Here is a 14,050-nt window from a genome sequence, read left to right as displayed (position 1 = left end):
GTGCTCCGGAGTTCGGGTCCCCGATTTTTTTTCCGCTGCATCAGCTCGCTAGTGCAGGGTACCGGTGCAAGATGTAGCAACAGTTGTCTTTACACCGGTTTTGGCATACATAGTGGACGCCTTGGTGCTATTAGTTCTATGTTACTAAATTTGTGCATGTACACACCTGTTAGTATCAATTTGTTGTCATCCAAACACTGTCGCTATGCTGTTGCAGTTATATTTACCTTTCTCTTAAAATGTTCAATTTGTTATTTATAGTACATGAGTAAGAACTTGTAGCATTGTTATAGTTAATTATAGCTTTTGATGTATCAGAATTTGGTTGTTGCCTCAGTAGCAATTAATTCATTCGCACATTGATCTTTTTAAGAAGATATGTCATAATTAACCTGTTTCTTCAGTTTTTCAAAATAAGTATTGTTGATTTTCTATGTTGCTATAAACCCATTTTCCCTACAATTGTTATTGATCTAGTTTTAAATATTATAGGATGAACGGAAGTGTTCTTACTTGGAGTGGGTTGATCAAGAGTGGCCACAGTCTTTGAAGATGTGCCTAGCGAAGTCTCGAGCATGTATCAGGAAGAGAACAGAGGTAGGCTTAGAGAAAGTGTTGTGAACACTGAAGAATATTTGAAGATGCGGGATAAAAAGAGGAAGGTGGAGAATGAGCTTAGATTTTTTAAATCAGACTTTGCTAAGATGGTGTTGGCGAAGGAGGAGTTACTTTTCTAGTTGGCCAGTGCAAAACAGGTTCTTACAGAACTAAAAGCATAGGTGGATAAGGCGAGCCTGGATGATCTCGATTAGGAAAATGAATATATTGTTCTAATATTGTTCTTATGAAGTTGAACTATCTATATGATGTACTGTGCTATTTTCCGGTAGCTATCGTATTGTGATGTTAAAATATATCTATGTGCCTGATATGAAATTGACAAACAGTTGTTCGATATGAAATGTGAATTTGCGTAATACTAGAATTATTAATTGTAAACTAATAAACCTGCTAAATGGGTCATGGAACTTTGCAAACAGTTCTAGAAGTAAAAGCGCTTGTGATTGATAGCCCAGTGCCACACAGTTTTCTTCATCAAATCGTGTGTGATGTAGTTAATAAAAGCAAAGGTTTAACTAAGGCAGAGCGTGTGTGATAGTTACATGTATCACACACGAGCCTATACATAAACCTGTGTGGGATGTACATACGAACGGAAACGTTTTCCCTGGATTGACTGTGTGGGATGTACATACGAACGTAAACATTTTCCCTGGATCAACTGTGTGGGAAGTACATACGAACGAAAACGTTTTCCTTGGATTCACTGTGTGGGATGTACATGAGAACAGAAACTTTCTTCTTGGACTGACTGTGTGTGATATACATATGAACGGAAATGTTTTTCTGGGATTCACCGTGTGGGATGTACATACGAACAGAAACAATTGGGTATTGATGGCTCGCCCGATCACACACGAGCTCATTTTGCCCCAGCTTGTGTGCCAGGAGGGCCTATCCTCGACGGTTTCTGGGTCGTGTGGAAAGGACTCCCCTATAAACACTATTCTGATCACGGGATCAAAATATTATTCTGATCACAACCTGAACTTCCTAAGTTACACAACTTGAACTTCCCTCTGTAGGAACCCGACCTTCAGGCTATGTTCGCAACCGTGTCTCCCCACGCGATTTCTTCTGGTCAGTCATCTTATATGTGATGTAAGTGTAATCTGCAAACATTTTTTAGCAACTAAATGTCTATTTTAAATAGGAACCTTGCTCATTGGCGGATTTGCTCTCGGGTCGTGGTGAAACATGTGTTTGTTTGCATTTTTACTGCCTGAGTTGTTCGACCTGAATTTCTCACAGTGCTTGGTTGAACTTCCGCAAACATTGCCCAAATGGGACTTGCGATATACCGTTGAAAAGCTGCAGACACGAGTATCATGACCCAAGTTAAATTTTGGCAAAATGTAAGCGGTTTAAGAGCAGTTTTGAAAACCGTTTTTTCTTCATACAAAAAACGTGAATCGTATTTTTTATCGCATTTCTAAAACTTTTTTCGGAATGAGGCAAATAATATGGCGTTGGAAAGCTGCTGCAAAATCGCTCCTTCCACATGTTGAAAGTTTTCTCTAATTCCGTATAGTTCAAGAGTAATTTGAAAAATCATAGATTTCGCAAACCGAACAACCGAGTTCGTATTTTCGATGCCATTTCTAAACAGCTAATCCAATTGAGACAAATGATATGGCGTTGGAAAGCTTATGAAAATGCTCTACTTTTCCATGTTGAGAGTTTTGTTTCTAATTTTGAAGGGTTGAAAAGTAATTTAGAAAACGGTACAAGTTCCACCGAGTTCGTAATTATGAGCTAATTTTTTAACCGTACGTCTGAATGCAGCAAATGATATTGCGTTGGAAAGCTTGAGGAAATGCAAAACTTTTTGTTATATATTGTTTCTCCCAATTCCTTACGGTTTAAAGTCAAGTTTGTAAATGGCTAAAAACGTTTTTTGGCCGTAATTTCTACAAACTTCCTTAGAATGGGGCAAATAATATACGATTGAAAAGCTACGGAAAATGCGAAACTTTTTCATGTAGATGGTTTTCTTTGATTCCTAGCTGTTTTCAAGTAATTTTGAAAACAGCGAGATCATGCGTTCTGACTTTACCGCGAAACAGATTCTTCAAAAATGCACTGCGTGAAGAACGTGAACTTCTCGGCATGTCTACTTGAACTTTACTATGTTTTTTCTATGTTTTTTTGCTCATAGCTCTCCATCCACTCACCGGAATTGAGCAAGTGATATAATGATGGAAAGTTGTTGCAAACACGCAACTTTCATGTGTTGATCATTTTTTCATACTCACGACGGTTCAAAAGAATTTTTTGAATACATAAAAAACATGTTTTAATTGATATACACGAAAATTCTAAACCGTACATTGGTTTGTAGCATATAATATACCGTTGGAAAGCTTATGAATATGAGCAACTTTTTCATGTAGACAATTGTCACAAAGTTGGTGTCGTTTGACAGCAGTTTTAAAAATGTCAAAAGCAATGCCATTTTTGCCTTTTTGACATGTAATGGAAGGTCGGATGTCTCACAATATAAGTTTTGAACCATGGTGGGAGGAGCATGTGAACTTCTTGCAACAAATCTTTAAGTCTTTTAGTTTTGTATTCTTTTTGTTGTTACCTAAAACGCATTCTGTGTAGTAGTTGAGCTGCTCATTGTTTTCAGTTTGGACTTCTGTCCCGTATTTTTGTTCCCAATTCCTCACCCGTTCGTCGGAGTTGCCGAACATTTTGTGTGTGTTTTTGCACAAGTAAATACCTAGTGAACCTACTTTACAAGATTTTTTGAACTTTCTTGGGCCGACCACGTGAACTTCTAGCAAGGTCCTTTTTGGACTTTACCATTTTATTCTTTTTTCTTATATCAAACACACTTCATGTAGTAGTTGAAACGCTGGTTGTTTTCACTTTGAACTTCTCTCTGCTTTTCTTCCCATAACTCCTAAAACAATCATTGAAAATCTAAGTTTTTGAAATATTGAACTACCCTATTCTTGTAATCTTGGCTTCTTAGTTTATTTTTAGTAACAGAAAAATCCTAGTTTAGTATTAAATATTGAACCGGTCCGTTATATAAATTTGAACTTCTAGAGTTTCTTCTTTAGAAATGGCGAAAATCCTTTCGAATGAATTCTGTACTGCTCTATTTTTAAAATTTGAACTTCTAGTTTTTTTTATCTTTGAACTTCTTGTTTTCATTCTTTAATAATAAGGAAAATCTGAATTTTGTATGACCATCGAAGTGCTTCATTTTTTGACTTGAACTTCTAGGGTTTTCTTAACGGAGAAAATCCCTTTTTTTTATAAATTTGTGTCGAGATGCTTTGTTTTTTCAATTTGACCTTGTTGGGGTTTGTAATAAAGATTGGACTTCTTCATATTTTAAATGTAAACCTCTAGGTGTTTCTAGAAATGGTGAAAATCCATTCTTTCTATAATTTTTGATTTTTTTTTAAATTTGCACTTCTAGGTTATTTTACAAATGAGTAAAATCTATTTTTCAAAAAGGGAAATCCATGAGATTTTTTTGTACAAACATATGTGTCTCTTTTTTGTTTTCTCATTTTTGTCTAACTTTCGAATTTATTAAATATGAACTTCGGGAGCTAACATAATTCTAGGTGAACCTTTTTTCGTTCTTCTATACAAATATCATGGTGCTCTATTATTTTAATTTGAACTTCTTGGTTATATTTCTAAAAAACTAAATTTTTTATTCAGGCCGAACTACTTTTTTAGTTTAATTCGTACTTCTTGGTTTAACGGTGAAAATGAAATGCCCTATTGTTCTAATTTGAACTTCTAGGTTTTTATTTATTTAGAAAAGTGATTTCTTATTTTGTTTAAACATCGTACAAGGAATATCCATGTTTTATGAACGTCAATTTAAAAGTTGAACTTCTTCTTTCTTTTTTTAAACTTCTGGAGTTAACATTTTCTAGGTGATGCTATGTTTTCTTAAAAAAGATATACTCCATTTTTAGACTTTAAAATTGCTCTATTATTTTCAAATTGAACTTCATTGTTTCATTATTTAATAACGGGTGAGAACGATTTGTCTTTATAAACATCAAGCTATTTTTTATTTTAATTTGAAACATTTATAAAAACACATGAATTTTCCCAACTCTGCTTCTATTTTTGCTCCACTGGACTCCTCTAATGAAGTTTTTTAGCATATAGCTTTAGTTGAACTTGGCATACGGTCGTAGTACAACTTCCCCGCGGCTAGTGTATATGTTTGTAGAAATTCATCGCGACCGACGTGTAGCCGTAATACCTAGCATATTTTTGTAGTGCAACTTCATTGTACGTCTGTGAATTTGATAGACGCAGTAGATATGCAATATCATTTCTCAGACACGCTATATGGGCCTTAAGGCTATCCAACATTTTTGGTCAAAGCGTCAAGGGGATGCAGCTGCGTGCATGTCGTCCACATAACGCTAAATGTTCTCGTGGGCAATCCATCTAGATATTATATGTGAACTTTAAAAAGACATTAAATTGTCATTGCATCAAGAAACTATGTATAGAATGTAGTAGATTTTTTATAGGATGCCAAACAGAACATGAGATATTCGCACGTCTTAGCTCATGAATTAAGTCAGAACATGTTGTTTTCCCTCAACAAAAAAGTTTTTGTCTTCCTCATCCATTCACAAAATATTAGCTCAAGAATTAACCGCCAATTTCTATTCTTATTTTATGCAAGCGAGCCCGTTTTAGAATGGGTAATAGATAAAGTGGCTTTCATTTTTTCTGAATGTTAGACTGCTCAATTATTTTACTATCAAATTCTGCATTTGTATTTTAAGAATGGGGATAACAAGAAATGATTTTTCTAGGTAGAATTTCATGTGTTTTTATGAATGATTTCTTGGTGGTTTTTTCCTCATGGTGGCTTCTTTTTTGTATATATTTTTCCCATGAACTTCGATATGTTATGTTACACAAAATTGAAAACATTTTGTATCATGAACACCACTGATTTTTTATGGCGAACTTTTTTTAGTGTTTTTCAAAGCTTACTTTGTATTCATTTTTTCTGGCGAACTGTAAATGTCTAAAAGGTTTTTTGACATAAGCAAACAACACATTTGTGAACATAAGTTATTTTTTAGTACTCTTTCTATTGCCCTAGCATCAACATGTTTTCATAAATGCACCCACACAAACGGGAGTACACACTAGAGCACGCACACACAGAGCACGCAACCGCGTACACACCAACACACAAGCACCCACATAGTGAGCGGCACACACGAGTCATCACACCCAACACACACGCATGCACCGATATACTAATCTTTTTCAATAGTTACTTCATAACCCCTTGATTTTGAACTCCCGTGGAAGCCGTCATTGAATGGTTGAATATCTTTTTACAACATCAAGGCCATCAAGATTAGTTATCTGAACATAACGGCCGTCCATCCGTCTTTCTGAACTCTAAAATATACTTCAATTATAGAGCAACTTCTCTCATTCAGCTATCTGAACAGGGCCAACGCAGTTCAACCTTGAACAAAATTGCAGAATTGCAACCTGTTTAATAGAACTTCGGTAAACCAGCATACCCATGGCTTGGCGTCTGATCCTGCTGCAGTGGCCATCCATCAGAAGCCAGAGTGCTGAACCATCAAAGGACTAGAGTTCTGGGTAGGGTAGCAGAGTTACACCCCGGTTGAATCATCAAGGGACTGGAGTTCCGTGCAGCAGAGGTATACTTCGACTGAACCATCAAGGGACTTGAGATCTGGGCAGCAGGGCTACGCAACACCCCTGCCGAGCCTTCAAGGCAACAGAGCTACACTCCAGTTGAACCTTCAAGGCAATGGAGCTCCGGGCAGTAGGGCTACACTACAGCTGAACCATGAGAGAAGCAAGAAAGACGATGCCGGGGAAGGTCGAACCTAGCCATCGTTGCAGTCCACGCATAGACAGTGAGTGCTTTGGTGGTTAGCATCAATCGGTCATCAGAGACCCACGGGCTGCAGGGATGACCGGATCCGCCAGCGAAAATCTCGGCAGAGCTCATCCGGCGGGAGGGGGTGGAGAATGAAGAAGGAACAAGGGAGGAAGCAGGACAGCGTTGTGTGGGAAGTTGGGCGGTGGCGCGCTGGTTGCGTAGCGGAGGGAGGAAGTAGAGCGGCGGCGCATGGGATGCAGAGCTTAGAGAGGCAGCAGGGCAGAGGCGACGACACCGGAGGGATCAGCGGCTGGGTGTAGGAGAGGTCTTTCATGGCGGCCAGCTGCAGGTCGTTGCCTCCTCCGGCCGAAGGTCAATGCCTCCTCCAGCTGCAGTACCAACCCGCGCGTGTGCTCGTGGTATCCGGCGAGTGAAGGGCGGTGAAGGATACTCGCCGGACCCGGCGACCCCGAGGTGCTTCGGGAAGTGGTGCGACGGCGTCTCCTCCGGATCCGCTGGGGTCGGGGTGCGGCGCGTCGCTGGTTGGGGTCGAGGCTGCGCCGCTTCAGCGGTTGGGGGTAGGGCGGCCGCAGAGATGCCGGGCGGGGGCGGGGCGGCTGTAGTGTCGCCAGTTGGTGGTGGGTGCTGCATTTGGATCGGGGAGGTGGGTGGGTATTTGGATTCTGGAGTTCGGATCCAAATAGTTATTTTAATCCTGGGATAGAATAGTGATATATATATATATACATAAACACTATTCTGATCACGGGATGAGAATAATATTGTGATGACAACCTGACCTACCCCGCTAGTAGTACGTTGAACTTCCCTGTGAACTAGGTTGAACATCCACCAACATTGCCCAAATGGGGCTTGCGATATACCGTTGGAAAGCTATGGACACCAGTATCATGACCCAACTTAAATTTTTGGCAATATGTAAGCGGTTTAAGAGCAGTTTTGAAAACCGTTTTTCTTCACACAAAAAACATGAATTATATTTTCGATCGCATTTCTAAACCATTTATCGGAATGAGGCGTATAATATGGCATTGAAAAGCTGCTGCAAAACCGCTACTTCCACATGTTGAAAGTTTTCTCTAATTCTCTATGGTTAAAGAGTAATTTGAAAAAAACATAAACTTTCGCAAATCGAACAGCCAAGTTCGTATTTTTGACGTCATTTCTAAACGGCTAATCCAATTGAGGCATATGATATGGCCTTGGAAAGCTTATGAAAATGCGCACTATTTCATTTTGAAAGTTTTTTCTAATTTTAAATGGTTTAAGAGTAATTTAGAAAACGGTACAAGTCCTATCGAGTTCGTATTTTCGAGCTAATGTTTTAACCGTGCATCTGAATGCATCAAATGATATGGCGTTGGAAGGCTTGAACAAATGCGAAACTTTTTGGTATGTATTATTTCTCCAAAAATTTTACGGTTTTAATTCATTTTCGAAAATGGCAAAAAACGTATTTTTGTCGTATTTTCTACAAACTTTATCGGAATGGCGCAAATAATATACCATTGAAAATCTACGGAAAATGGAAAGTTTTTCATGTTGATGGTTTTCTCTGATTCCTAACTGTTTTCAAGTAATTGCGAAAATCGCGAGATCATTCGTTCTACTTTTATCGCGAAACTGATTCTTCGGAAATGCACCGCGTGAAGAACCTGAACTACTCGGCACGTGTACTTGAATTTCACTCTGTTTTCGTGTGCTTTTTTGGCTCGCAGCTGTAACACGCAATTGAGCAAGTGTTATACCGATGGAAAACTGATGTAACACGCAACTTTCCCGTGTTGATCATTTTTTCATACTCGTGACGGTTTTAAAGTTTTTCATCCGAGATTCATTCAGTGTAGTAATTGAACTTCTTGCCATTTTCATGTTGAACTTCTTGCTGTTTTCACTCTGACGTATTTTTAATAACGAGGAAAATAGTTTTCTATAATCATAACTTCTTCATCTTTTTTATATGGTCTTCTTGGTTTTATTCTTAATCATTTTTTATGAATAAAAATATTTTAAGACACCAAAACAACATTTTTGTGTGTGTTTTTGCATTGGTTTACACATCAAACCGCATCATCTTTAGAAATTGAACTTCTCCTTTTCTTTTTATTTCCTTTCAACATTGTTTAGCACGTTGAACCATGTCATCTTTAGAAATTGAACTTCCACTTTCTTTTTGTTTTGTTTCAACATTGGGTTGCACGTTGAATCGTTTCATCTTTAGAAATTCAACTTCTCATTTTCTTTTTGTTTTCTTTCAACATTGGTTTACACGTTGAGCCGCGTCATCTTTAGAGATTGAACTTCTCCTTTTTTATTTTCTTGCATGTTTTACCTTGCATGTTCAAATTTATTTTGAACTTGCTGAGATAACACACTTGACCTTCTCGAACACAACATTTTGACCTTCGCAAAACATAAATTAAAGCCAAACTTTTGACCTACAAAGCATGTATAATTTTCTCCACTTTTTCAAGAATAAGCGCTGAATCGCCCCGTTAGTTTGACTTGAACTTCTGCTGCACATGAATAAGCTGCTGTAAACACGCAACTTTCCCGTGTTGATCATTTTTTCATACTCGCGACGATTTTAAAAGTTTTAAATCTAAAATTCATTTAGTGTAGTTGGTGAACTTCCTGCTGTTTTCACGTTGAACTTCTATGACATATTTTCGTTTGTAATTTTCTCATCCGTTCGTCAGTGTTACACAAATGATATTCCTTTTGTACAAACCTCTCTCACAATATATTTTTTAACTTTCTCTGACCAAGGACTTGAACGTATAACAACAAAACTTTTAGTCTTTGTTTTTTTTATTCTTTTTTTAACAAAAAAAGCACACCGTTTAGTACGTGAACTTCTGGCAGTTATCAATCTGAATTTCTCTCGATTAGGTGAGAACATCTGAATTTTTAATGAATTTTAATCTGAATTTCTTAATCTTTTTTTATGAATTTTGAAGCGCTCTATTTTTAAAAGTTGAAATTCTTTTTATTTTATTTTTGAACTTCTTGTTTCCATTCTTTAATAACAAGGAAAATCTGAGTTTTCTATAATTATCGAACTTATCCGTAGTTTTAATATGGACTTCCTTGTTTTCTATCTTAATCTTTTTATGAAATTTTGAAGCGCTCTATTTTTTTAAGTTGAACTTCTTGTTATTTCATTTTTGAACTTTTTGTTTCCATTCTTTAATAATGAGAAAAATCTGAGTTTTCTATAATCATCGAACTTCTCCATCTTTTTAATCTGGACTTCGTGGTTCTATTTTTTTAGTAACGGGAAAAATCCTAAACTTTCTGAGTTACACAATGTAAACTTCGCTTTATAGGAACCCGACCTTCGGGCTATCTTCGTAATCGTGTCTCCGCGCGCAAATTATTCTGATCAGTTGTGTTCTGTGTGTTGTAACTGTAATCTGGAAACGGTTTTTAGCAACTAATGCCTGTTTTAAATAGGAATCTTGTGCATTGGCAGATTTGCTCTCGGTTCGTGATGAATATGTGATGAGAGTTATATTCTGATAACTGCATAACCTGCTGCAGCAGTAGCACTTGAACTTCCCCAAGTGCTAGGTTGAACTTCCGCAAACATTGCCCAAATGGGGCTTGCGATATACCATTGGAAAGCTATGGACATGAGTGTCATGACCCAAGTTAATTTATTGGCAAAATGTACACGTTTTGAGAGCAGTTTTAAAAACCGTTTTTATTCATGCAAAAAACGTGAATTGTATTTTCGAGTCTATTTCTAAACCGCTTATCGGAATGAGGCAAATGAGATGGCATTGGAAAGCTGCTGCAAATCCGCTCCTTTCCCATTTAGAAACTTTTTCCAAATTCTCTACGGTTAAATAGGATTTTTTTTAGTGGATCCTTACTATATTCGGCGCCCTGAGGTGCAAGGTGGCGACACGGAAAAACTTATGTATAGAAAACCGAGTTATTTGAATTTTGAACTACTCTATAATTATAAATTGAACTTCTTGATTTATTCTTTAGTAACGGGAGAAATCCGATTTTTGTAAAAAACATTAAACCACTCTACTGTTATAAATTGAACTTCTTGAGTTTATTGTTTTAGTAATGAGGAAAATCTGAGTTTTTTTACATACATTTAACTAGTCCATTATTTTATTCTGAACTTCTTGGTTTTATTCTTTTAATAACGAGAAAAATCCAAGGTTTCAATATACATCAAACTATTCTATTATTTAAAATTTAACTTCCTAGTTTTTATTTTGCCAGGATTATTTTAATGAACATCCAACTGTTGTGGTATTTAAACCTGAACATTTTATTTTAATTTTAGAAACAAATAAATTTTGTTCCTTTTTAATAAACTTCAGACTTCTCAATTTTCAAATTTTGGACTTCACAGATTTTTTCGTATGTTCGCCTCTTTATTTTTGGATACCCAATGTGTGTGTTTTGTCGTAAGCAAACATATTGAACTATCCGCGATAGATAATATGAACTTCGCATCAACCTTTTTTTGTCTTCAAGAAATGCGTGCTTGTTTTTTGCTTTTACTTTTCAACTTCTATGCTCTTTTCTTTTGTAACAATTTCATGAAGGAGAAGGAAAGCAGCAACATAATGTGCCTCAGAGAGCAACTAGTTTGGAAAACCAACCATGATACATTTTTTACCGTAAAGAACAAGAACAAGTTTTCCATTATTTTAACTTGAACTTCTCCATTTTATTCACCTACACACAAATGTCGCGGCTGCCACCTACAACGCCAGTACACTTTTAGTAAAGAATTACTAAAATAGCTTTCATAAACATTGGACCTCTATTTTGTTTAAATTTGAACTTCTATACAAATGAATTATGGATCTCTCTATCCATCCCCATTTAGTACATGATGGAACCTGTCGGGTACTAACACAAACACATACTGTGAACACGCCATGGGCATCCAGTGATAATTTATGCATCAAGTGGCACATCAAAAAGGAAGAAAATGCATCAGGGTAAGAAAATTGAAGCTCCAGGAGACATCACGACCAACTGCACAATGTTATAGATCTCCACAGGTTATGGGCGCAACTTTCTTCCGGATTGCAAGTCATTCAGTGCTAATTATCCAGCGCCGGTGGCCATGGGCATCCAGTGATAATTATGCAGTGTCGATGGCAGGAGTCAACTCGGTTGGATCGCAAGGCGTTCTTCTTCGCTGTAATGAGACCGCCACTTCTTTGATTGTTGCATATTTCCTTCTTCAAATTTCATCTTTGAACTTCTGCATTTTGTTTTTCCGCTGCAACCTGAAACAAAGGGAAATTTTTTGAACGTTTTTAGCACTGCCTTCAATGAAATTTTATATGCTTTTGGCTCTGAATTTTTGTAACTCCGTAATGCAAATTTACATATTCTTTTTTACTCTGCAGGTGGGTTCATTTAACTATTGTTTTTATTCTCCAAACATACATATTGTGGAGTCAGAACTTATATATTTTATATCATTGAACTTCTAGATTTTTCAAATGAAATCAGCACACAAGTTGGGGCAAATATAGTGGGAAATCATAGACCCAAATTTCTCTTTTTTCTTGGTTGGTAATATCTTTTAACATAGTCCAACCTTGCTGAGATTACATCTTTGCACATCTGAAAAAATTACAGCACCAAACTTTTGAACATTACAAAGAGAAAAAATACCAACCTTTTTAAATCATCTTGAACTACAGAAGCAAGGAGGCAAGAGAATAGACGAGGAGAAGATGGTGTGGTTGGTGGGGTGTACAACCTGCAGGGGAACCAGCTGTGGGTGGTTGAGCTCGAGCTCCCTCGGCATGGCCCTGCCTCTGTGCCCACGTCCAGTGGGTGGCTGGACGTGGTTGCACGCATCGGCAACGGACAGTGGTGGGGGTGGTTGCCGCAACATCGAGTGTATGTGGTGGACCTCGGCGGCAGCGGCAGACGCGGCAAGCTGCAAGTCAATACCTCCAGGTGAAGTGTTTGTGCAAATCACTGAATAATAAGTTGTGTTAGCTAGCACAACGGTGCAAGAATTCGAACATATATTTTCTCTGCCAGAGCTAATGTACACTGCACGTAACCCAAACTGTCTCTCTCTCGCGTATTTCTTGTTGATTAACTTGGTTGGGTCATTTAGTCAGGGCGATTTATCCATGGAGATGCTGCTCAAAGCCTCGCCTGATATAAGACACCACCATTAATGACAATTTGCGACTGCATGTATTCTTGTAATCCCAATTGTTAATAGAATACCAAGTATACACAGTAAGGTTCAAGCTTTTCAGCCATACGTACCTGCAGGTCGAGACCTCCTCCAGCTGTAGTTTGAGACCTCCCCCAGCTGCAGGTCGGCCGGAGAGAGGATGTTGGCGGTGCAGTGGATGACCGCGGGAACATCGATGGAGGAGCACGGGCAACTGTAGGAAGGCAGAGCGGCCGCTGGCTCTATGAAAGAAGGTCGGAGCGACGTATTCGAGGGAGGGGTGTACGATACGGGACCTGAACCTCGACGGCACTGGGGGGATGAGCCACGGGCGGTGGGCAGCGCCGTCGCCCACCGGCGAGCCCGAGATCCAGTGGTAGAAGGGGTTGGGGCCCGCGCCTGGATCTGGGAGCAGGAGATGCACCACCGCTGCGCAGGAGAAAGCCAGCTGACGGTGGTTGCTGGTGGCACGCGCGGAGGGAGGGCACGCGCGGAGGGAGGGCCACTGCTATAGTTGAAGCAGGGGGAAGCGGCCTCCATGGTTGAAGCATAGGAGATGCGGCCTCCATAGTTGGATCCTGGTGGGGGATGGCGGATGCATGAGATCCTAGTTGGGGGCGGCACGTGTCACCGGCACCAGGTAGTTGCGGGAGGGCGACGACCTCTCGGGTGGGCAGGTGGGAAACGTGGGGGTCAGGGTGGCCCGCAACGGGGTCCCGGGTGCGGCGGCCGGGCTGGAGTTGGCGAGGAAGGTGGGGATCGGGAGGGGATCGGCTGGTGGGGATAGTGGGGGGAGGGGTCGGGGGTGCGTTGACCGGTTCGGTAGTTCGGGAGAAACTCTCTCGCGGTGCATCGTGATTCAAATAACTATTCTAATCTCTTACTCCCTCCGTTCGGAATTACTTGTCTCGAAAATAGATGTATCTAGAACTAAAATACATCTAGATACATCTATTTTTGCGACAAGTAATTTTGAACAGAGGAAGTACTATTCTTGGGTCTATTATGATAACATCCTTAAGAGTCTTATTCTGCTAACACCTAACCTTATTCTGTTAACACTTGTGTACTGCTCCAATCCCCGCGGCCCACTTTCTAGGTACTCCCCCGCTGCAAGCCACCCTCTAGACCACCTTCTTCCACACCACCATCCGACGCCCCACCCAACCCCACCTTCTTCCACACCACCACTCGACGCCCCACCCAACCGTACCATCTCCGGCGCCCCATCTCCCCCACCATCGCGGCGCCCCACCAGCCTCTCCCATCCGGCGCGCCACCACCTTCCACCCCCGCGGCGGCCCACCAACCCCACCCCTCAGGCGCCCCACCGCCCTCATCAC

The 14,050-nt window shown here is 39.6% G+C and overlaps 1 protein-coding gene across 9 annotated transcripts; it reads right to left on the bottom strand.

Moving 5' to 3' along the window:
* Nucleotides 1-11,270: 11,270 nt before the first annotated feature.
* LOC123137062 (atherin) lies at nt 11,271-13,486 on the bottom strand. Of its 9 annotated transcripts, none has more exons than XR_006467682.1 (4): nt 13,004-13,484; nt 12,800-12,921; nt 12,273-12,682; nt 11,271-11,790 (listed from the first exon to the last, which is right to left on the bottom strand). XR_006467682.1 is itself a non-coding variant. In XM_044556620.1 (4 exons), exons 1-4 carry the CDS (start codon nt 13,274-13,276, stop codon nt 11,745-11,747), a joined length of 708 nt encoding a protein of 235 aa, XP_044412555.1. In that variant the 5' UTR covers nt 13,277-13,484; the 3' UTR covers nt 11,271-11,744. The 9 variants fall into 9 exon arrangements, 6 of the variants coding, with proteins under 6 accessions (XP_044412555.1, XP_044412556.1, XP_044412553.1 ...); XM_044556620.1 differs by having other exon boundaries at nt 12,189-12,455; XM_044556621.1 differs by having other exon boundaries at nt 12,273-12,455; nt 13,004-13,476.
* Between the last annotated feature and the right edge of the window lie 564 nt (nt 13,487-14,050).

Source organism: Triticum aestivum, chromosome 6B, assembly GCF_018294505.1.
Source record: "Triticum aestivum cultivar Chinese Spring chromosome 6B, IWGSC CS RefSeq v2.1, whole genome shotgun sequence".
Lineage (NCBI taxonomy): Eukaryota > Viridiplantae > Streptophyta > Magnoliopsida > Poales > Poaceae > Triticum > Triticum aestivum.
This window is presented reverse-complemented; position numbering and strand designations above follow the sequence as displayed.